We start from the raw sequence: 23109 nt of genomic DNA, 5'->3' as shown, positions 1-23109 counted from the left end.
TTTTTTTTTTTTTTTTTTTTTTAGTTGTAGTTGGACGCAATACCTTTATTTTATTTATTTATTTATTTTTATGTGGTGCTGAGGATTGAACCCAGGGCCTCACACATGCTAGGTGAGTGCTCTACTGCTGAACCACAACCCCAGCCCAAGACCCTGTCTTAAAATTAAAAAAAGTTAAAATGGCTGGGGATCTAGCTTAATAATAGCGCACCCCAGGTTCAATCCCAAGGACCAATAAATAAAATAAAGTAAAAATCGTAAAAATCATTTTCTTCTCTCTATACTACAGTTCCCATATTTCATTAACTATTCTTGAACTGTATTACAATGGGCAAACAATTTCTCTAAAGCATTCAAAAAGTTCATACTTAACCATGAGCAGTTAAAGGAAACGTTGCATGCCTGAATTACAAGATGGAAGTCTATCACTTTAATCACAAAACAAAACAAAAACCCTAACAACACTACTACCTGTTTTGCTTTAGAAAATTTCCCTTTTTCTGCATTAACATTAAATGAAAATTAAATTTGAAACTTAAAAAGCAATAAAGAGTTATCCATGAGTATTAACTATATAAGAAATTCTAAATAATAAAAATACCACAAAGTTAAAAGATACAGGACAGGATGGCAAAAATATTTGCAAAAATAGAAAATACAGGTATTATGGAAAACAGACAAGAAACTAACATTTTTTTTAAAAAAAAAGGAAGAAGAATTCCAGTAAGTCAAAGGGAACCTGTTAAGAAATTATGTAGGACTGAGCATGGAGACAATCCCAGCAATTACAGGATTACACCTGTAATCCCAGCAATTAATTATTTCATTAAAATGCAGAACTTTTGTTTTTCAGAAGACATTCTCAAGAAAATGAAAGGACAACCACAGAATACAAGAAAATATTTGCAAAAGGCATATCTGATAAGAAACTGTTATCTAAAACAAAGATCTCTTAACACTCAACAATAAGAAAATAAATAATCCAATTAAAATGAGCTAAAGACCTAGAAATATATGGAGACTAAACCTCTTTTTGAATAAAGAATGGGTCACTAAAGAAGTTAGAAGGAAAATTTGAAAATTCCTTGAAACAAATAAAAATGAAAACACAACATACAAAAAGCCTGTGAGATATAACAAAAGCAAGATTAAGAGGGAAGTTTTTATCAATGAATGCCTACATTAAAAAAAAAAAGAAGAATAAGGAAGGATTTCAAATAAACAAACTAACAGTACATCTCAAGGTCTTAAAAAAGAACAACCCAAACTCAAAATTAGTAGAAGGAAAGAAATTATAATTATTAGAACAGAAATAAATGAAATAGGGTCTAAAAACAATACAAAGCATAAATGAAAAGAGCTGGATCTTTGAAAAGATGAAATAGACAAACCTTTAGCTAGCATTTTTTTAGCTATCAAATTTCTAGACATGTGTGACCTACCAAAGATTAAACCAAGGGGGGCGGGTGGGGGGGGGGACTGAATGGTCCAACAAGTAATGAGATTGAAGCAGTAACAAGAAGTCTCCCTCAAAGAAAAGCCCAGGACTAGATGGTTTCACTGATAAATTTTACCAAACTTTTGAAGAACACACACCAATGCTTCTCAAACTGTTTCACAGAAATTGAGAGGGAAAAGAATCTTCCAAAAATCATTGTAAAAAACTAATAAGACAAGGACACAACAAAAATAGAAAACTATAGATCAATATTCTTGATTAACACAGATGCAAAAATCCTCCAAAACTACTAATATTAGTATATCAAGAGCACATTAAAAAAAAAATCACACACGATGATCAAGTTGGTTTCATTCCAGGGATGCAAGGATGATTCAACATATGCTAATTAATAAACATAATACATCACATGAAAAGAATGAAAGACAAAAATGATATCCTCTTAACAAATGCAGAAAAAGTACTGAACAGAATCCAACAGCCCTTCATGTTACAAGCCCTGAACAAGTTACAAAAAGTCAGGTCATACTTCAAAATAATAGTCTATTTACGACAAATCTGTAGCCAACATCACACCAAATGGGGAAAAATTGAAAGCATTTCCTCTAAGATCAGGAACAAGACAAGGGTGTCCCTTTTCACTGCTTTTATTCAAGATGGTACTAGAAATTTTAGCCAGAGCAATTAGGCAAGAGAAATACACATGAGGTAATCACGTAAGAGAGGGGGAATTCAAATTACTTGTGTTTGCAAATAATATGATTCTATGATTCAGTAGCTTTTCTATATACCAATAATGAATCTAATAAGAAAGAAACAATGAAAATAATCCCATTCACAATAGCTGCAAACAAACAAACAAAAACATAGGAGATAACATAACCAAAGAAGTGAAATACCTCTATAATGAAAATAACAGAACATTAAAGAAAGAAATTGAAGAAAACATTAAAAGAAAAATTTCCCATGTTCATGAATTGGAAGAATGAATAGTTAAAATGTCCATACTACAATACTACTCAAAGTGGTCCACACAGATTCAACACAATCCCCATCAAAATACCAACGGTACTCTTCATAGAACTAGAAAAAACAATCCTAAAATTCATATAGAGTCATAAAAGACCCTGAATAGCCAAAGCAAATTTGAGCAAAAAAGCAAAGTTGGAGATATTACAATACCTGATTTCAAGATATACTACAAAGCTATAGCAGCAAAACTCAGCATGTTTTTGTTGTAAAAATAGTCATGGGACCAATGGAATAGAATTAAGAACCAGAAAAAAATATCCATGTGTCCAGTCAATTGATTCTCAACAAATATGTCAAAAATGTACATTGGAGAAAGGACAGCCTCTTTAACAAATGGTACTTGAAAAACTGGACATCTACATGCAGAAGACTAAAACTTAACCTCTCGCCCTGTACAAATATTAACTCACAATGGCTCCAAGCCTTTAACATAGACCTAAAACTCTGAGAAAACTAGAGGAAAACACAGGGGAAACATTTCAATATATATTGAAATAATCACCTAAATCAACAGTCACCTAAAAAGATGAAAAACATTTCAACATATATTAATACAGACAATGATTTTCCAAACAGGACTCCATAAGTATGGGAAGCCAAAGCAAACTTTGACAAAATGGGATTACATCAAACTAAAAAAACTACTGCATAGCTAAAACAATCAACAAGGTGAAGCAAAAAATATCTGCAAATTATACCTCTGACAGGGGTTGATATTCAGGATACAGATGGAATTCTAAAACCTCCATAGAAAAAATTTTAAATTAAAATTAAAAAAATTAAAAGTGAGCAATGGGCTTAATTATACATTTCTCACAAGAAGACAAAAAAATAAGTATACATAAAAATATGCAATATCACTAATCATCAGAAAAATATAAATTAATACCTCAGTGAGCTATTATCTCACTCCAGTAAGAACAGAAATATTATGAAAAAACTGAAACTAACAAGTGCTGGTGAGGAAATAGAAAAAAGGAAACCCTTACAAAATATAATTGGAAATATAAATTAATAAAACCGCTACAGAAAACAGTATAGAGCCTGGACATATAGCTCAGTGGTAAAGTATTTGTGGAGCATGTGTGAGGCCTTGGGTTCAATCCCCAACACCACAAAGAAAAACATATATAGTAATAAAAAAAAAAGAAAGAGTAAAGAAAACAGTATAGAGATTCCTCAAAAAACCCAAAATTAACTCCCATTTGATCTAACAATTCCACTCCTGGCTACATATCCAAAATAAATGGAGTCAGCATACAAAAGAGATATCTGCATGCACATGTTTATTGCAGCACCGTTCACAATACACAAGATACAGATTAAGCCTAGGTGCTTGTCATATATATGTATATATCTACATATATCTATACATCTTTATTGGTATATATACAACACAGAGGAGTATTTATTCAACCATAAATGAGAATGAAATCCTATCATATGCAGTAAAATGGATGGAACTGGAAGATATTAAGCAAAACTAGTCAGAAACAGAAAGACAAGTACTGGGGGCTAGGGCTAGGGCTCAGCGGTAGTGCACTTGCCTACTAGCATGCATGAGGCACTGGGTTCGATTCTCAGCACCACATACAAATAAATAAAATAAAAGTCCATCAACAACCAAAAAAAAAAGACAAGTACTGTATGTTCTCTCTCATATGTGATAGGGGGTGGGGACTGTTAATCTGAAAGTCGAAGAGGGATTACTAATAGGGACAATTCCCTAGTATTTCCAGGGAGGCTGGAGGGATATGAGAGTAGAAGAAGGGTCAATGAACATATCAATTTACAACAGATGCCTGTGTAAAGATATCAAAGTGAATCCCATTAATGTACCCATTAATCCCATTAATGGACACAATTCATATGTGCTAATAATAATAAATAAAATGAAAAATATTTCAGAGCATTTGAAATATTTGGAATTTTCAGACAGGTGATGTCAACTATACTACCAACAAATTAATTATACAACACAATCACCTAAAAAGATGAAAAACTAATCTGTTTCCTTATTTATGAGTCACATATTAGCTAGCTCTCAAAAAGCTTAAAAGCATCACACTTAAAAGCATCATTTTTGTCTTCCCTTCTTTCATAAAAATGGGACTCCAACTTGAATGGGTAAGTTTGTGGAATAAAATAAGTAATCATTAGCAAATGCTCAAAAATATTTGAAACTTGAACTCCTATCAAACAGTCTAATGAATTATATAAGAAAATTGTTACATGAGCTTACGAACACAATTTCTTTTTTTTTCTTAAATGGCATTACTATTCAGCTTGATCATCTTACTTGTCTGCCTTGACTCAGAAAGACTTTTTAGTTGTTTCTAAAAATCAAAGATACCTTAGAAAGAAGGTATTTGCCATTAATGCATCGATTCATCTGCAGCAGAGGCCCCATCATGAACCTTTACTATCTTGAAGCACTTAGTAGGACTAATGCAGTACCCTTCCAGGAATTTCTGTGCATTTGAACAATGACTCAACTGGGAATAAACTCTCCAAGTTAATAGTCCCAGGGAACAGACTGATTAAAAAACAATAGGACATACAAGAAGATTACATTTTGAACTTTAAATGGTATTAGCCCCCAACAGACTCAGGCTGGAATCCTGAAGGAAGAAGCTATAGTAAAAAAAGTTGCTTTACTATTACAGATGTAGGACATTGAAACCACAAGGTATCAACACTCTCAAAGCAGATGAGGAACAATATATTCTAATACCTCCAGTGACTAGGCAACTAACTGAAATGAGTAAATGCTTTGGGAAAGGACTGTGGGGAACTGAAAATTACAGGCCTCACCTGTAGGTGACAGCCCTATTCAGTTCCAGTATTTTGTTGTCCCATGAGAGTGAAACCCTAGTGCAGCTAGAATTTTGTATTCTTCAAAATAAGTTCCAAATTCAAACCATGTACAATTAAATCTCCCAGAGTCTAAATGTTGGGAACCAATTCAATTTCTTAAAACCATTGGGCTGGGGGCTGGGGATATGGCTCAAGTGGTAGTGCACTTGTCTAGTATGCATGAGGCACTGGGTTCGATTCTCAGCACCACATAAAAATAAAATAAAGATATTGTGTCCACCTAAAACTAAAAAATAAATATTAAAAAAAAAAAAACATTGGGCTGGCCTTAAAAACTACATCCATGATCAATAACCATGACCTAAGAAGTAGACCTAAAGCCAGGTATAATGATGCACACCAGTAATCCCAGACTAGGGAGGCTAAAACAGGAGGATCATAAATTCACGGCCAGCCTCAGCAACTTAGTGAGACCCTGTCTGAAAATTAAAAAAATAAAATACAAACAACTGGGAATGTAGTTCAGTGGTAAAACGTTCACTCACCATTCACACACACACACACACACACACACACACACACAAAGAGGAGAAAAAGAAAAGTAGACCTAAGAATGGCCTAAAATACAGAGACTGTAGTCTCAGCATAAACCACCAACCCTAACAACCATAGCCATTCCTGCATAAAACATCAGCAATGACACTTATAAAATAGCCATAATATATTTGTGATCATCAGTGGTGATAGATACAACAACCTAGGCAACATTCCTGTTAGGTTGATATTCCCTTCACTCTGTACACACTCCTGGAAATCTGAACAATATCTGGAAAAGAAAAAACAAGTCTGAACCCAACTGGTGTTGCTATAACAGAATATCTGACAACAGGTAATATATAATGTTTGGCTAGAGAGCCAAAACTGGCAAGAGTCTCCTGGTTACATCACAGCATGCAGAGAACTGGAAGGAGAAATGCAGAAGGGGGCATATGTGTAATAGATTGAGCTAAGAGCCAAACTTGCCTTATAACAACCCATTGATAACATGAATCCATTCATGAAAATGGAACATACCTGATCTGATTACTTTTTACTAGCCCCAACTTCTTAAAGGTCCCATAACTTCAACTATGCCACACTGAGGACCAAGCTTCCAGCACATGAACCTCATGGGACAAACTATATCCAGACCACAATACATATATATATACAATAATGTTGACCATTCTCAGTTTATATTCACTACCACTAATATCAAATGGTCCCTTACTGCTGACAAACAGATGTGCAGGTACATACATTTATACAAACCTATGTGTACGTGTATGTACCTATATATATGTATGTGTGTGTATGTATGGATACACACACACATACACATACACATATATATGTATGTATGTATGTAAATATACGTATTTTTTTACAAACATATTTTCTTAGTCCATATACTCTCCGAAATAAAAATATTTTATGCTATTCTACCTCTCCATAAATCCCCAACTCCTCCCCATGCCATTATCTGCTAATAGCTTGGATGCTTATTTTACTGAGAAAATAAGAAACTTTCCAAAAATAACTTCACATGTTCCAACCACCACATCTAACAACCTATATCTGTACCTTTATACCTTCTTTTCCCTTAAGTTACTAAGACTACTCAATTTATCTATTCAATCATTCTACTTGGGACTGGATATCATCCCCTCTAACCTTGTACTCAAATCCCTGGATACATAGGTGGGTATGGTGGCACATGCCTGTAATCCCAGCAACTCAGGAGGCTGAGGCAGGAAGATCATTACTTCAAGGCCAGCCTCTACAACTTCACAAGACCCTGCCTTCCCCACCAGAAAAAAAAAAAAAAAGCCAGGGATATAGAGCTCCTAGGTTCAATACCTAGTACCAAAAAAAGCCCTTGCTCCAGCAACTATTCTTCTTTCTTTCCTACATTAATTGTCAACTCTCCCTTTCCACTGGGTCATCTCCATCAGTATATAACATGCTATACAGTGTCTACATGTCACAGGCAGCCTCTAGGATAGCCCTCAGCAATCAGCACCTCCTGGTATTTGCACTCTTGGAATGTCTTCTCCCACATTTGATTAGGGTTGGTTTGTGTGAACAACAAAACACATCAAGAAATGATACATGTCCCAAAATACTAGTTCTTTCATACAATTACTTCCATCTCTTTTTCTCTTTGATCACTCATTCCTAAAGCCAACAGCCCTGTCCCGAGGACATTCAGGCAGCATATAAAGAAGCAAACGTGGTGAAATCTCTGGCCAACAGCAACCAAAGAATTGAGGCCTACCAACTATGTAAGTGAACCTGAAAGCAAACAGTTCAGCACCATCAAGTCCTAAAATGACTACAGCCTGAGCTGATGGTTTTTATGTATAACTCTGTGAGAGATCCTATGCAAGAACCACCCAACTAATTGCTCACACAAGTAATAAATGCTTGTTAAGTTATTCTATTAGGGGATTATCCTTGACACAGCAACTAATAACAAATACAACATAAGAAGAAAAAATCCCAACCTTGATTTCATACCCCTTTTATCTAAGATCCCATTTCCTTGCTTCTCTTTTGTAGAAAAACTCATAGAAATTACTAAATACACAAAAGGCCCCAAAGAGTCAGGATTCAATATGCATGAGACATGAAGAACCTCATTTTTATAAGACTTTTAATCTGGCCATACATCAGTGATACATATTCTGGGCATCATGCATCCACTGCCTAAGAAACAAATAAAACTCAAGGCTGTTCAACAAGTTAATTAGAGAGTCAAAGCTGTGGTCAGATATACTTATCCCTGTATCTTCCTGATGGTATGTATCAACTCAGGATACACTGTTCTGATCTTTATAAGCACAGCATCAGCAAGGAAGGCTGATAAAGCAAAAAAAACAACCAAAAAAAAAAAAAAAAACAGGACATACAAACACTGTTACCCCAGGATTTAGGTAGCATGTATGATACACTACTGGTATCATACCCTAAGTGTGTTAATTTACTCCCATCTTTCCCTTGCTTCTTTATGTATATTTTTCATTTGTTTAGGCACTTTGTGACTGAGTCTATTTTCCCATAACCTCTAGGATAGTTTGCCTGGTGCTGTACTTGAACTCTACCATTGTATTAGGGCAGTTTCTCAAATGACAAGAGTCCCATATCTGACTCTAAAAACATTATTATACATAGTCACTCACTTTCTCTTTCTGAAACATTCTTCTCTAGTCATCATTCATGGTTCTCCTTCTGGCCATGTGTTTCCCATATTCCATGAAGAGCTAGGATTACTGTGTTATATATACTTACTTCCTAAATATCACATTCAGTCTTAAAACTTTATGTATATCTGCAGGCTGATGAGTCCCAAATTTATATCTCTAATCCTAACATTTTACCTAAACTCCACACTGTTTAAAATTAAAACTTTACTATCTACTATTCTTCTCTCAGGTCACTGCAGGGGTCTCCTAAGCAGCCTCCCAGATTCCCACCTTAAATCCACTTCAATCTATTTTCAATCCAGCAGACAAGAGTGATTCTTCCCAAACAAATCAAATCATGTTAACCTCTGTTCAAAACTCCTATCTATCATAGTGAAATCTAAAATCAGTACCATGACCTGCAAGGTCCCATCTGGTTTATTCTTATCCCTATTCCCATCACTAATCAGCTTGCTCTCTCAGTTTTAGCCTCACTAACCTCTGTACCAATACACAAACATTTCAGGAATGTTCCCACTTCAAGACCTTTCCACTCTATTCCCCAAATATTCACATGATTTGCTTCTTCACTTTCTTTAGGTCACTAGTCAACTATCACCTTGTCTGAGAACACTTACTGCCTTTTATAAATACAAACTCCTGGGCTGGGGTTGTGGCTCAGAGGTAGAGAGCTTACCTAGCATGTGTGAGGCCCTGGGTTCAATTCTCAGCACCATATAAATAAAAATAAAGGTCTGTTGACAACTAAAAAAATATTTTAAAAAGATATTTAAAATAAATAAGTAAATAAATACAAACTCCTTTCAATCCATACAACCATCCCATCCACCCATCCCCTCTACCCCTTGCCCTGCTTTACTTTTCTCCAGTTCACAACCACTATCTGATATTTATTGATTTATTTGTTTACTATCCATAAGGTCAACAATTTGTATATGCTACTTGTAAATGCTATTTCATATGCATAAAATTTATAGGATTTCAGGCATACTGAAGATACTTAACATACATTACTAAAAAAATAAATAGTAACAGCAACAGAAGACATTCTCACAGTCAGCTTCAGTTCCATGGGGTCCATATGAGGGCAAAAGGAACTATGTGAGGTTAGAGCTGTAATACCAGAAAGGCAGGTAAGGGCAAAACCACAGAAATACTGCTTCATGGTAGTCATGGCTCTGATAAGAACAAATTAACTGATAAGAAAAAATAGCTTTGCCACAGAGAAACCAGAAAAATACTCTCTCAATCAACTGATCAAAATAATATCACTAGTAATTCCATAAACAAAAATATTTTATGCTTCCTAATATTATACACTTCGAAAATAACTTCTATGGCATTTATTTAGCTAGATATAGCAGTATTGGCACAACTGGCAAACTCTGAATATAGTCTGTAAATTGGGTACAGTACTCAATCAATGCTGATTTTCTGATTTTGATAATGTAAAAGAATCTCCCGTTAAGAAATATACAAACACTGAAATACTAAGAGTGAGAAAACAATATTATGTCTGCAGTTTAATCTCTTAGAAATGAGGGGGGAAAAATGTTGCATGAGAAAAAAGATAAAATAAATAGAGTAAAATGAAATTTTAAGAAATCACAGTGAAAAACACATGAGAATTGTTTATATTATCCAGGTAATAATTCTGTAAGTCAGAAATTATGTCAAAGTAAAATTTTTAATGAAAAAATAAAAGTTTCAAAATTTATAATTATAATTAAAGAACAATTTCAATATATTATAGTAGCTCCTGTCTCAGAGTTTAAAATAAATAATCTAGATCTTTCAAATTCAAAATTAAGAAGTATGACTATAAAAGAAGAAACTTAGAATCTAAGTTTTTAATAATATTTTCTATTTAACTAATATACTAGACTTTTTTCCTATTTCTAAATTTTACTTAAGAACTAAAATAAATTATATCACTAAGGAAAATATCATTACACTAGCCTTTAAAAAATACTTATCTTCCCATATTTCTATTTTAATTATTTTTAACACATTTTAAATTAAAACAATCACAAAAATAATATTCACCATGCTACAAGGATCCAGTATGTATTATTTCAACCAAATTATCATAAAATATTGTAGAAAAACCTTTGAATAGTACCAATGTAAAAGAGCTGATTTTAGCTATTTAAACAGTATCAGCCATTTCTTTAAAAAAAGAAAAAAGAAAAATTACCTTCATGAACTGTAATGCCACAATTGTCACACTGAATTATTTCATCAGCATCCTCACTATTATCTCCAAGACAAACACAGCAAATCAGAATATGGTCCATTTTTTGAGAACTCCAGTTTTGACTCTTCTCAAGAATCAGCGAGTCCTAATATTAAAATATATCAGAAGATAATTACACTTAAAAATAATTTTAATAAATAAAATTATCACTTTAAACTATTTTAAAACATTATTTTTGCACTTTCAAATTTATGTCACATTCTCCATTCTTTTAGTAACTTCAAAGTATGCTACATTTGAAAAGTATACCTCTTTGTCAAAGGACCCTATAAGTACCCTCTCTCTTAGTTTCATATTTCTAAGTTCCATTATTCTCCCTCCTCTGAGAAATGAAAAAGCAAGCATGCAAATAACTTATGTGCTTTGTTATTCTGCTTTTCCCTTAAACTAAAAGAAAGGAAAATTAATTCACAAGTGATTACTAATCCTATACATGGATTTAAAAAGTATAAGAAATAGTTCCTACACTTTGGGAGTTTTTAACTCTGCCTAGGAAAGACAAGACAAACATATATGAAACAGGAAGAAATAAGTTAAAGGCAACACATAAGCAAGTATGCATGTGATGGCTAAGTTATAGTCTATATACTCCATTACTTACTAGGAAATTCAGAAATTCCAGAATTATTGTACTGGGTCAATCAGAGCCTAGCTAGGCATAGCTGAATATATAGATACAAAAAAAAAACATCTAAAAAAGGATCCAGGGTAACTAGCTAACATAAGAAGAGTCAGAGTATTCTACTAAGTTTATGTCAAGAAATATCTAGTGCAAACTGGTAATAAAGACACTGGCTAGTTATAATACAAAGGAGAAAGGAAGGTTTAATAGTAGATGAATAAAAAAATAAATATTCCAAAAAAATAGCAGAGTCTGCTTCTTTTAATTTAAATCTTCTGCATCATGGATTTAAATTTCAATAAGAAAATGTTTCTTATCATATTTAATATATTGAGCTTAACATTATATATAATAAATGATGAAACTTTGCTGTATGTATTTTATTTATGAACCTAACTATATTCAAAAATATCATTAAAAATTAGTTCCAGGGGCTAGGGTTGTGGCTCAGAGATAGAGTGCTTGCCTAGCATGCGTGAGGCACTGGGTTCAATCCTCAGCACCGGGTAAAAATAAAATAAAGGTATTGTGTCCACCCACAACTAAAAAAATAAATGTTGAAAAAAAATTAGTTCCATACCATACACTCACTAAATATATTTGGTTTCATATTAATATTTTTATATTCTTTTAAACTCTGCCAAACAATATTCAAAGGTAACATTTGGGATTTTAACAGCAGTTTTTAAGTCATTATTGAAAACATTTGAAGGTCACTACAATTATTTCAATATATTTTGTGCATAACATCTAAAATTGACCTGTAAAACAAATCAGAAAAGAATTCAAAAGTCAACAAGGAGGTAATGTCATTTCCCTTAAGAATTCTACTGCTTCAAAATTTTATACTTTTTCCTTTTTATTAAAAAACCAAAAAAAAATTAATTTGGAGTTAATAAATGGATAGCAAATAAAGGTTTAAAAAAAAAAGTCCTTGAGAAAATTCACGTGTTTTATAGTACTTTGGCACAACAAACAAACAAAAACCTGCCTAAATTTTCATATCTTTAATATGCTTCCAAGATAACAGCATTTGACTTAAAAGTAAAGTAATGTTAGGTTTCATCCTAAGCTCTAATAGCTGTTGAACTATAAAAGTTGAAATTTTCCCATCTGTAAAATGAGGATGAAAAAAATCAGATCTCATGAGGCTGTTATGTGAATTAATGAAGCAATATGTAACATGAACATTTCAGGCAAATACTAGGCACTCAATAAATGTCCATTCTCTTCCTCCTTTCCTCTGTACTTCTTTATTCTTTAGGTGGTTGAAAAACAGAAATATAAACTGACAATTTATTATACTGGGGTGTCTCTTAGAACCCCAAAAGAAAATTTACAAGCCTCACAGAGCACTGCAAATTTAAATATCAGCTCTATGATAAGTCCAAAAAAGAAGTTTTTCTTAGACTATCACAATAGAGATTTTTTTTAAAAATCAGACTAAGAAACAACCTAGTGAACAATCAGTTTAATAACCAAGAGGGTATTCATGTTAATGAACTCTGTCAACATTTCTCTGGTGGAATTACAACAAATTATCAGCCCTGAAAAAAATGGTTTGCTCATATGGCAAAAAGTAAATTTCTAGAGTCAGAAAAAACACCATTAATGGGCGTCTCTAATTCCTTTATTTTTTTTGCTCAAAAAATAGTGAATATCTAAATTATAAATCTAGACCAATTTCTTTCTGCACACACTGTCTCTTAGAGAAAACAAAATTAAGTGGTATTTCTGGCCTCTGATGCCCATCACGTAGATTCTTACCAGAACTGTAATGCAAAGAGAAAACTACAGTCCCACAATATTTACCTAAACAAATAGCTGGCAGACAATGCTTCAATAAGAAAATCTAAGTACATCCTCCTGAAAAAATTATGATCTAACTTTTCTTTAACATATCAAATATAGATTTAAGCACACTTGTGATCAAATGAACACAAAACCCAAGTTATTATTAATTTTTCTTAGCATTTTTTTTTTGAGACAGGGTCTTGCTGTTGTTTAAAGCTTCACTAAGTCACTGAGGCTGACCTCAAACTTGTGATCTTCCTGCCTCAGCCTCCTGAGTTGCTGGGATTACATGCATGCGCCACCATACCTGGCTTCTGTCAGTATCTCCCTGAAGATGGCTATCCTCTTTCAAGTTTCTAGAGAAAATAGGTAAGCTAAAATTTTTAACACAAAATTTTTATAATATGGCTTTACATAAAAATAGAAATCAGGAAAATGGGTATGGAATGGCAAAAGGGTATCACCCAAAAAATAATTCTAATAGAATAATTTAATGGAATACAATTACTATATGAAAAGAGTAAATGGGGCACTATAATAATAAATCAGAGACTACTTAATTTCACTTTTTTCCATTGGCATTTAAAATTTATTTCAAAAGTTATAATATTACCCAGTGTTCTCCACAGGTTTTAAATGTTTTCTGTTCATTTATACATATATTCCATAGAGATGATTGTAAATGATTATAAATGATACAGTGGGCTAATATGGGGGAGCTAACATGATGGGTGCTAATGATTAATGGAAGGAAATTCCACTATACGTCAGAATTAAAAGTTTAGAAAAAATTAATATAACAAAAGCCTGACCAATCACTCTTCCTCAAAGTTTCAAAAAACATTAAATTCTTAAGACTCCCCAAAAATATTTGTACAATGTTACAAAAACTGATTTTTATCCAGGACTTAGAGCAATTTGTTTTACCATGAAATCTGTAAAAAGGCAACTGATTAATAAGTAAGACATTCCAAATAAAAGCAACTATTGATAAATTTTGGCAAATTTTATATATATATATATATATATATATATATATATATATATATATTAGCAAAAATCTGATGACAATGGCCATTAAAGGTAAGATCTTTTTATGACAAAAAAAAAATCTATTAAGCAAAGAATATAAGGTTACATTTATAAGATAATAATCTAAAATCCAAATCATCTCCAAAGCTAAATATCATTTAGAGTTATTCTTCATTTTTCCAAACAAAACAAAAAGCTTCCATTTTTATTGACATGATCTTCTCTGTTACATTAATTCTCATCCAAATCTGTAGTTTTAAAGTCATAAAAGTGAGAACTATTTTCTGAAAATGCTACATCACCCCCTTCAATAAACTTACCACATAAGATTTTAGTCTACTAAAGAGAATCAAGTGAATAATCAAAATAATTGTAATGAATCTCAAATGGTTAAAGAAAAAACACTGAAAAGGACACACTATTTACTAAACACACATATCCCAAGGAGATTCTTCAGACTGTGTTAAATGCAAACAATACTCAATTCTACAGCAGCAGTCCTCAAGATGTCACCCTGGAAACTCTCTTTCAGGGGGTCTAGGAGGTGAAGGCTGTTTTCCTAACAATGCTAGGTTTATCTGTCCTTTTCACTCCTATCATAGGTGTAGGAAGTTTTCCAGAAGCTACATGAAGAGAAACGATGTCATTAATATGACAACTTGTATACATCTGCATGTCTTGTTTTTTGAAATTTTTAAGTTCTAATTTGAAAGAGTAAATATCAACAGATATAATCTAAACAAATAATAATAGGGTTCCTCAATAATTTTTAAGAGTATAAAGGGGTCCTGAGACCAAAACATTTATGAGAACCACTGCTCTACAGTATTTCAGGGCCTGAAGGCACAGGTATGTTAAGGCATTACGAACAATAGTTATAAAGGGCCCTGCTCAAAAAAATGTTAAGTTCCCCTAAGAAAATTCAAAATTGTGAAAAATTCAGGACATCATTTACATACAAATGATGGCCACAAACACTTCTCTAAAAATGCACTTGACACAGTAGCCAAGAAAAAGTCTACCTGCATATAAACTAAATATAGTATTCTATTTTATATTTCTAAAGACACATCTTCAGCTATCTCTACTACAAAATGGTATCTGAAAACTTAAAACTAAAAGCAGAGAAAAATAAAACTTCAAATACCAAATATGTATTTATTAACTATCTAATGCATATTTAGCAATTATCACTTCCTAAGATAACCAGGAAAACGAAGACATAAGCAGTGGCTATAAGGCAACAGGGATTAACTTCAGTCATCTTTTTTACAAAATCAGTATCATATGAATAGAAAATTCAGTAGTATAAGTAACAGTCTACATTGACTAGTTTTTTAATTAAATTTTAATGCCTAGTTTGAATGATATAATTTAAATAGAACTAGAATCATCGAAAATTTGAGGGGCAAACACTGTTATCAAACTTTTAGGTAGAATGTTAGTCTAAGAGAAATTAACTTTCTATAAATTCTTTTACTTGGGCGCATCTCCAAGATGTGCTTTAGAATTTCATTCCTGAGTTGTCTTTAGGGACTATTAATCTAAACCTATAAGGTCTCTTCTACTAGGAAAAACAAAAAACCAGAACAGCACATGTGGTCTTTAAATGCAACATAATCTAAAATCTCTTAAGCAACAGGTTATGAATTACAGGTTATTAACAGAGTATATACACACTTTATGTAGCAAATTTCTAAATATATGTAGGTATCCCTCATACCTTACCATAAATCTAATCCACATTGCCTCTAGCATTAGCCAGACTACTTTTGTGAATATCAATATAATATAAAAATTAAGCAAAGAAGAGATATTGGAAAAAGGAAACTTATTGAGTAGACAAAAATGAGTATTAAATATTAGAAAATAAACTGAATGTGTGTCTAAATTAAATATTAACAATTAGATTTCCATACTTCTACTCCTGTAAAACAGCATTATTAATATGAAACAGCTTATGCCATACCATTAAAAAATACTATGCTGCAATATCCCAAATGACAATTCTCCTTTCCCTAAAGATAAGATTTAGGATAGCACTGGAGGAAGGCAACATTCTTCACAGAAAAATGAGCAACCTAGAAGTTACACAATGTTTATAATACAACATAAAAGCTGCAGTTTCATCTTCACTAACATATAACCGCTGATAGCTTGCTGAACATTATTTTGTAAGAAAAATCACCAAATCTTACATTAAATTTAATTAAAAATAATCACTGCTATGTAAACCTTCTATAAGCAGAAAAATGTGAAGAAACATATAAAGCATAAAGAGAAAATTTACAATTTAAGCTACTTCAGTGATATGAAAAAAAATAAGTATTTGGTAAAGAAGTAAACTTTGATGACTAAAACACATTAACAGAAATGACAGAATTAATTATTATAGTTATACATGTGATGTAACAGATACATCTACATGTAAGACAACAACTCAATCTTTCTTTTGAAGAAAAACATATACATAAACACACAGACAAAGAGACACAGATGTGTTTGACTGAAGAATCTTGAATGTTGCATCTCTGGACCCAATGCATAAACCTAACTTTCAGTAGTAGAACTTCAAGTGGAAGAACTGAGTCAGTACTGTAGTTTTATGATAGGAAAGTTTGTTCTATGATGGAAATGTTTGGGTTTTTTTCCTCTCATTTCTTTGCAGAGATTATTTATTCACTAAATATATGTAAACATACTTCATATTTACTCCCATACATATAGCCCAAAGATGTGGTAACTACACTGATGATGGGTGCTACAACTGATATAAGAAACTTTAAAATGAATTTTTAGAGTCTGAGAAAATAATTATGCTGCTTTTTGTCCTGCTCTAAAGTATTCTAAAGACCTGCATTTTTATGTGGATATGAACAAAACTAAGTAGGAAAAAAATGACCTTTTTTTCCATAATCCACTCAGCACCATCCAACAGTCCTATGAACAAAAGGGAGAGGGGATAAAAAAATGGGAATGTAAATCATCATTTCCCAAGTTTACAATTAAAAAAATTTTCTCTAAATGTTTCTCCTTGATGACGGAGATTGTGAGCTCCTTGAGAACGGTGACAAATAGTAGAAAGTCAATAGAGTTTTGTTGATCAAATGAATAAATGCTATAATTAGGAGGCTCATTCACTCCCACAGTTAAATAGAATTTCAAGGAAGCCAACCTAATATAATGAGTGATTTAGAGAAGAATCCCCTTTTCCCCAGACAGACAGATATCATAAAAATTGGGTGGATCTACCTCATTACTCTTGCTTTGAGATAGTGTCAGGCTATCATTGGTCAGTTCCTCATCATCAGCACTGTTTCTGCTAAGAACTTTACTCTTCTTCTTCTTGCAACCCCCTTCGCTAGCAGGGCTGCTATGGTCTTCATCATTGCCCTCATCATTCTCATCTTCATCGCTTCCACTTCCCTCATCTTCATCATCCTCATTGTCTCCATCACTCCCCTCTTTCTGAGATGCTGATCTCCCTTTCCTCTTTACTACAGTAGGTCGCCAGTCATTATCATCTTCACTGTCATAGTCATCCATGTCATTCAGCTCTTCCATGGAGACAAAATCCAAAAGTGGTCGGTTTCGACGAAGATTCCACTTTTTTGGCTCACTGACTTGTTCCTCTGCAGTAGAGGTCGTTGTGGGGGCAGAAGGGGATGCATTAACAGCAGGAGGACTTGTGGCTGGTGTAGTAGCCATAGCAGAAGCAGCCACAGTATCAGATACTGTTGTTTTTTCTTTTTCTTTCTCTTTCTCTTTATCCTTCTCTTTCTCTTTTTCCTTTTCTTTGTCCTTTTTCTTTCTAGGCCTTTCTCCATTTTCCTCTTCATCCTTCTTTTCCATTTTAATTAACTGTTTGTCAGATGACAGTATTTCTTCCTCTGCAGAATTTTTAAGTTGTTCTTCTTTGACTTTAATATCGTCATTCAGCTCTTCCTCTAAATTATTTTCCTCAGAATCACTACAGGAACCTTCTCCACTGTCCTTTGAAGGATCTTCACTTCCATTACCACTCCCTTCAGAATCTGTTGAAAATATGAGAAAAAAAAAACCACATATATGTATATACATACACACACACACACACAACGCTGACACAAATGAAACCACCAAAATTTGTGAATAACTTGTAAAACAATATAAACAAATTTAAGTCAAAGAATGGTAGACATTCCCAACCTGATTAAATAATAAATCAATGAAGTTGATATAATGGTTTTAATTCAATATAGCACTAATGAAGATGAATATATGTAATTATAAATTGAAATATACTTTAAAAAGAGGAGCTCTATTTTGTGTCATATTTATTTATTTATTTACTTACTTATTTTGTGCTATATATATATATATAAACTCATTTATTTCATACCATACTTGGTATCCCAGAGGCAATACTTTTCTAAAGTAAAAATACTTTTTTTTAAATTGGGCCCTTGATTTTAACTGAATGACAATATTATGTAGACAAAATTCTTCTTCCCTTACATCTTCCTTTTATAAACTATATGGACTTACAAGTAGCAAAAGTGTCACATCCAAAACAAGATAAATCTGATCCCCCAAAGTTTTGTTTCACTTATTTTCCCTTTATTTAGCAAAATAAGCATAGATATGTATATGTCAACTTGTATCACATCCCTGACAGACCAAATCAATTTTAGATCAAGTACACAGATCAAGACAATAGCAATGGCACAGAAAATGGAAACTGAAAAAGAGATTATCAATTTTCCTGCTTTTTAAGATGCTATCTGTAATAATAAAAGAAGTCACCTAAACTTTCAAAAATTCTAGGCCCTAGAAAGAAAATAACTGATGAATAAATGAATCCATCCTAGAAATGAACCATCATGATAGTTACTGAAAAGATAAGCAGTAAACAACAAAGTGCTCTTACAGACCTATAAGCTTTCTAGTAAGTTTCTTCCATTCTTGCCTAGGGCAGCCAAGTCCCCAATCCAGCACTCCTTCATAACTGTCTAATCCTCTTTTCACCCAATCAAATAAATAAAAATCTAAAATATTTAAAGGGAAGGATAAAAGGAAGTGGGAAATAGGAGGAGAAAGAGTTTACACCAAAGGAAAATGAATTGTTTGTGCCTAAAACTAAGAAAACAGTAATGATGAATTAGTGAAAAAAGTCAGCATTTCCACACCATTTGAATTCCTATGAACCCAACTTGCTTTAGTCTCTATAATTAACTGGGCATTAAAGGTGAAAGAAGTTGTCTGCAATTAGTATCTGGTATCTAAAGCACCTGAGAAGCACTACACAAACGACTGATAAAAATATCCTGCAAATACTCCATTTATGCATAATGTGTTAAAGTGCATTCTACTATCACGTATAACTAATTAGAACAAATAAAAAATACATACAAAAAAAACCCTCACCAAATTGAAAACAATTCAAATTGTAAAATGCATTTCTGGTCACAATGAGTTAAAACACATGTCTTCAAAAATTAAAAAATAAAAAGCAACAAATGTTAACTGACCTTATGAAATCAATATCAATCTCAAGATTATCATGTAAGTATGTACAACTTACTCAGGAGTATTCTGAAAAACACCCATCTTAAACAATCTTGCATATAATATCATAAACAAGCAATACCTTGAAGATTAACAATTCCCTATCTCAAAGCTTTAGAGCCAGATGTCTTTCAAATTTCAGAATTTTGCAGATTTTAGAAGGGTGGCATGGCATACATACCATATACTCCCAATGAGGTCTATGTTACTGTCCTATAATCAATTACAATATTTCTCCGGCACAGAGAATAAATACCTGCAGGATGTGAGAAATAAATACTCCAAATGACCTGTGGTTTTGCCATTAAATAAGGTTGTGCCAAATTTAGTAAATACTTTTGGATTTTTTTAGTTTCTTGGATTTTAAAGAGTATAGGCCTGATATCACTAACAAATAAGTGACTTCTATTCAGTCCAAGAATTTTACAAATAATTAACAAAATTCAACCCAACCTACCAAGAAGAATCATCTCTGGTATAAAAAACAACCAAAACTTCTAGATGTTTTAAAATTGTAATCCAATAAATAATAACCAGAGTTGACTAAATACTTCAAAGGCAAAGAAGGAATTCTTTTGCATGTTAACTAAGGAAAATTTAAACATGAAAAGGTACTATTCTTCTAGATCAATTTTCTAGAAGTCTTTTCAGCAAAAAAAATCCAATGTTAGACACAAAAGTGAAGATTAACTGGCACAGAAGTATGGGTACCTGATCAAAACTGAGACCAATCCAACTTTGCTATTACTTGTTAAATGTTACAAAATGTCAGGGATTTTTGTGAATTTGTTTTCTTTTCCATTGCCAATGCCAATTATTAATTACTTTTAAATGTAGAGGTACACTGATATACTTTGATTTTGTTTTTGTTTTGTAATCAAAAAATTTTTTTTAAAAATTAAAATTTTTGCCAGGTGCAATGGCACACGCCTATAATCCCAGCAGTTCAGGAGGCTGAAGCAAGAGGCTGAGGCAGGAAGATCACAAGTTCAAAGCCAGCCTCAGCAAAAGAAAGGCACTAAGCAACTCAGTGAGACCCTGTCTCTAAATAAAATACAAAATAGGGCTGAGGATGTGGCTCAGTGGTCGAGTGCCCCTGAGTTCAATCCCGGTACCAAAAAAAAAATTAAAATTTTTATAATATTTTATATTTTTTAATACATTATTAGAAGAATATGAAATTTTTCCATAGATTGAAATCCCAGTAGCATGTCCAACCCTTTATTCACCAAACATAACACATTACTCATACTCCAACTGCAGGAATCAGAAATATATCAAATTTTATCTTTCTTTGATATCTGAAAAATAACTTCTTCATCTGATTACTCATCACTTCTTTTTGGTACATATGCACTTCAGGGATGGATATAAACAGTATTTATAAGCACAGATGGGTCATAGCAAGAAAACAAGATCCTTGGTTGCCTATATTTTTAGAGGGTGAAAAGAAAAAATTTCCTACAAAATCAAAGAACGACTCTATGATATGTTCCAAATCTATCATCCCTATATGTCCTACACCAAAAAAAAGAAATAATAGCGTGAAGAAATGAGAAATGAGCCAGATATGTCAAATAAAGCTACTCAGGCATAAGGACAGAGTTAATTACAAGTCTACAATAAACTTTTTGCATCACATTAAAAAAATTTTAAGTTGAAATTCTATTTCCCATTTGGTTAACTAAAAAGTAACCTTTTTTAAATACACGTCAGAATCTCTCCAAAGAATAGCTATTTCAACTAACAGACCGTTGAGGAATTTTAACAGAATTTAATAAATGAAACTTCAAGAATTCCTTCATAATATTCAATAATAAAATTAAAATTATTTTAACTAATGACAATCATCAATACCATTACAACCAATGCTTAAGTTTTGTTCATAATAAATATAAACAATAAAAGCATTACGTTTCAATTCAGAGACTTAATTTTGCAATGTAAATAATCATTTTATTCAATTTCGTCAACCTCATTCTATTCATCAAGACACTGCAACAGGAATTAGTATCATAAGTATATATAATAGATAACAGATCACTATGTATTACTTATTCAGCATTAACATCTTAGAGGTATCTTTTACTAGTTCTGTCTGTCTCTTAATACAGCTCATCCTTTACTCCTGACTCTAGTTCCAGCTGTGTCATCTTACCTTTTCTAGGTAAACCAAATCCAGTGATTATGAAGTGGGGACAATTTTTCCCCAGAGGATATCTGCCAATGTCTGGTGCCACTGGAGACAATGGTTGCCAGGGACAGGTAGAGAAGACATTATGTGTGTTCATCTAGTAAAGGACAGCAATGCTGCCAAATATCCTACAATGTATAGGATAGGCCTCCATAATAAGGAATCAACCAACACAAAATGTCAACAGGGCTAAGTTTGAGAAACCTTCATAGTATATAAGGTCTGAATATGACCTCATGAGACTTTTATGGGTTTATCTCTCCTACTGTTCCTTTACTCAGTCCTTGTCCATAAACATAAAATGACATTTCCAAACCTCAACATCTTTAACATTTAATGTTTCCTTCACCAAGACTGCTGTCTATCTAAATCTTCTATCTCTTTCAGTTCATGGATCAACTTTTATCTCAGTGAAACTGTTCTACATCTAAAATAATCTCATTTCCTCTTAAAGACCTGAACTACACAAATCAATCATCATCATTTGTGTCATCTACTATTTTATTTGATTATTCTAATAGAATTACTATTTTGTTGTGAATTCACCATAATGTCTAGCTAAGGGTTAAACAAACTACAGGTGGTCAATGAATATATCTTGATTCAAACTATAACACAAAGCAAAATACAAGTCTCAGTCTGACTCTCATAGTTAAACTATTTTCTGTCAATACTATTTTCTGTCAATACAGTCTAACTAAATTAAGCATGAATCAAGAAATAAAGTTAAGCTAGGCATGGTGGCTCATGCCTGAAATCCCAGCGACTCAGGGAGCTAAGGCAGGAATCACAAATTTGAGGCCAGCCTTAGTAACTTATCAAGGATCTCAGCAACTTAGTGAAATTCTGTCACGAAATATGAAATAAAAAAGGCTGGAGATGTGGACAGTGATAAAGCATCCCTGGATTCAATCCCTTTAATAGTTTTTAGCTATCCTTCCAGAAAGTTTACTTTGCCTAGGCATATCTTGCTCCTTTCCTCTGATTTTTTCTTCTTTTTTAAAGAAGAAAAAAATCTTAATTAAAAATTTTAATTTTTTTTTTGGTACCGGGATTGAACTCAGGGGCACTCGACCACTGAGCCACATCCTCAGCCCTATTTTGTATTTT

The 23109-nt window shown here is 32.7% G+C and overlaps 1 protein-coding gene across 5 annotated transcripts in view; it reads right to left on the bottom strand.

The window, feature by feature from the left end:
- Positions 1-23109, bottom strand: part of Phf14 (PHD finger protein 14) — a 183694-nt gene that overhangs the window by 156148 nt on the left and 4437 nt on the right. For 4 of the 5 annotated variants that reach the window (XR_007341522.1, XR_007341523.1, XM_015488259.2 and 1 more), the window contains exons 3-4: positions 17511-18292; positions 10751-10895 (exon numbers count right to left, since the gene is read on the bottom strand). Coding sequence is in view for 3 of the 5 variants with exons in the window: in XM_015488259.2 (XP_015343745.2) it covers positions 10751-10895; positions 17511-18292 (927 nt within the window). In the remaining 2 variants the exon portion in view is untranslated. The remainder of the gene's footprint in view (positions 1-10750; positions 10896-17510; positions 18293-23109) is intronic. The other variant, XM_048785997.1, reaches the window with a different exon arrangement.

The sequence above is a fragment of the Marmota marmota genome, unplaced genomic scaffold (assembly GCF_001458135.2).
Source record: "Marmota marmota marmota unplaced genomic scaffold, marMar, whole genome shotgun sequence".
Classification (NCBI taxonomy): domain Eukaryota; kingdom Metazoa; phylum Chordata; class Mammalia; order Rodentia; family Sciuridae; genus Marmota; species Marmota marmota.
The sequence above is the reverse complement of the archived record's forward strand: the minus strand, read 5'-3'. Positions and strand labels throughout refer to the sequence as shown.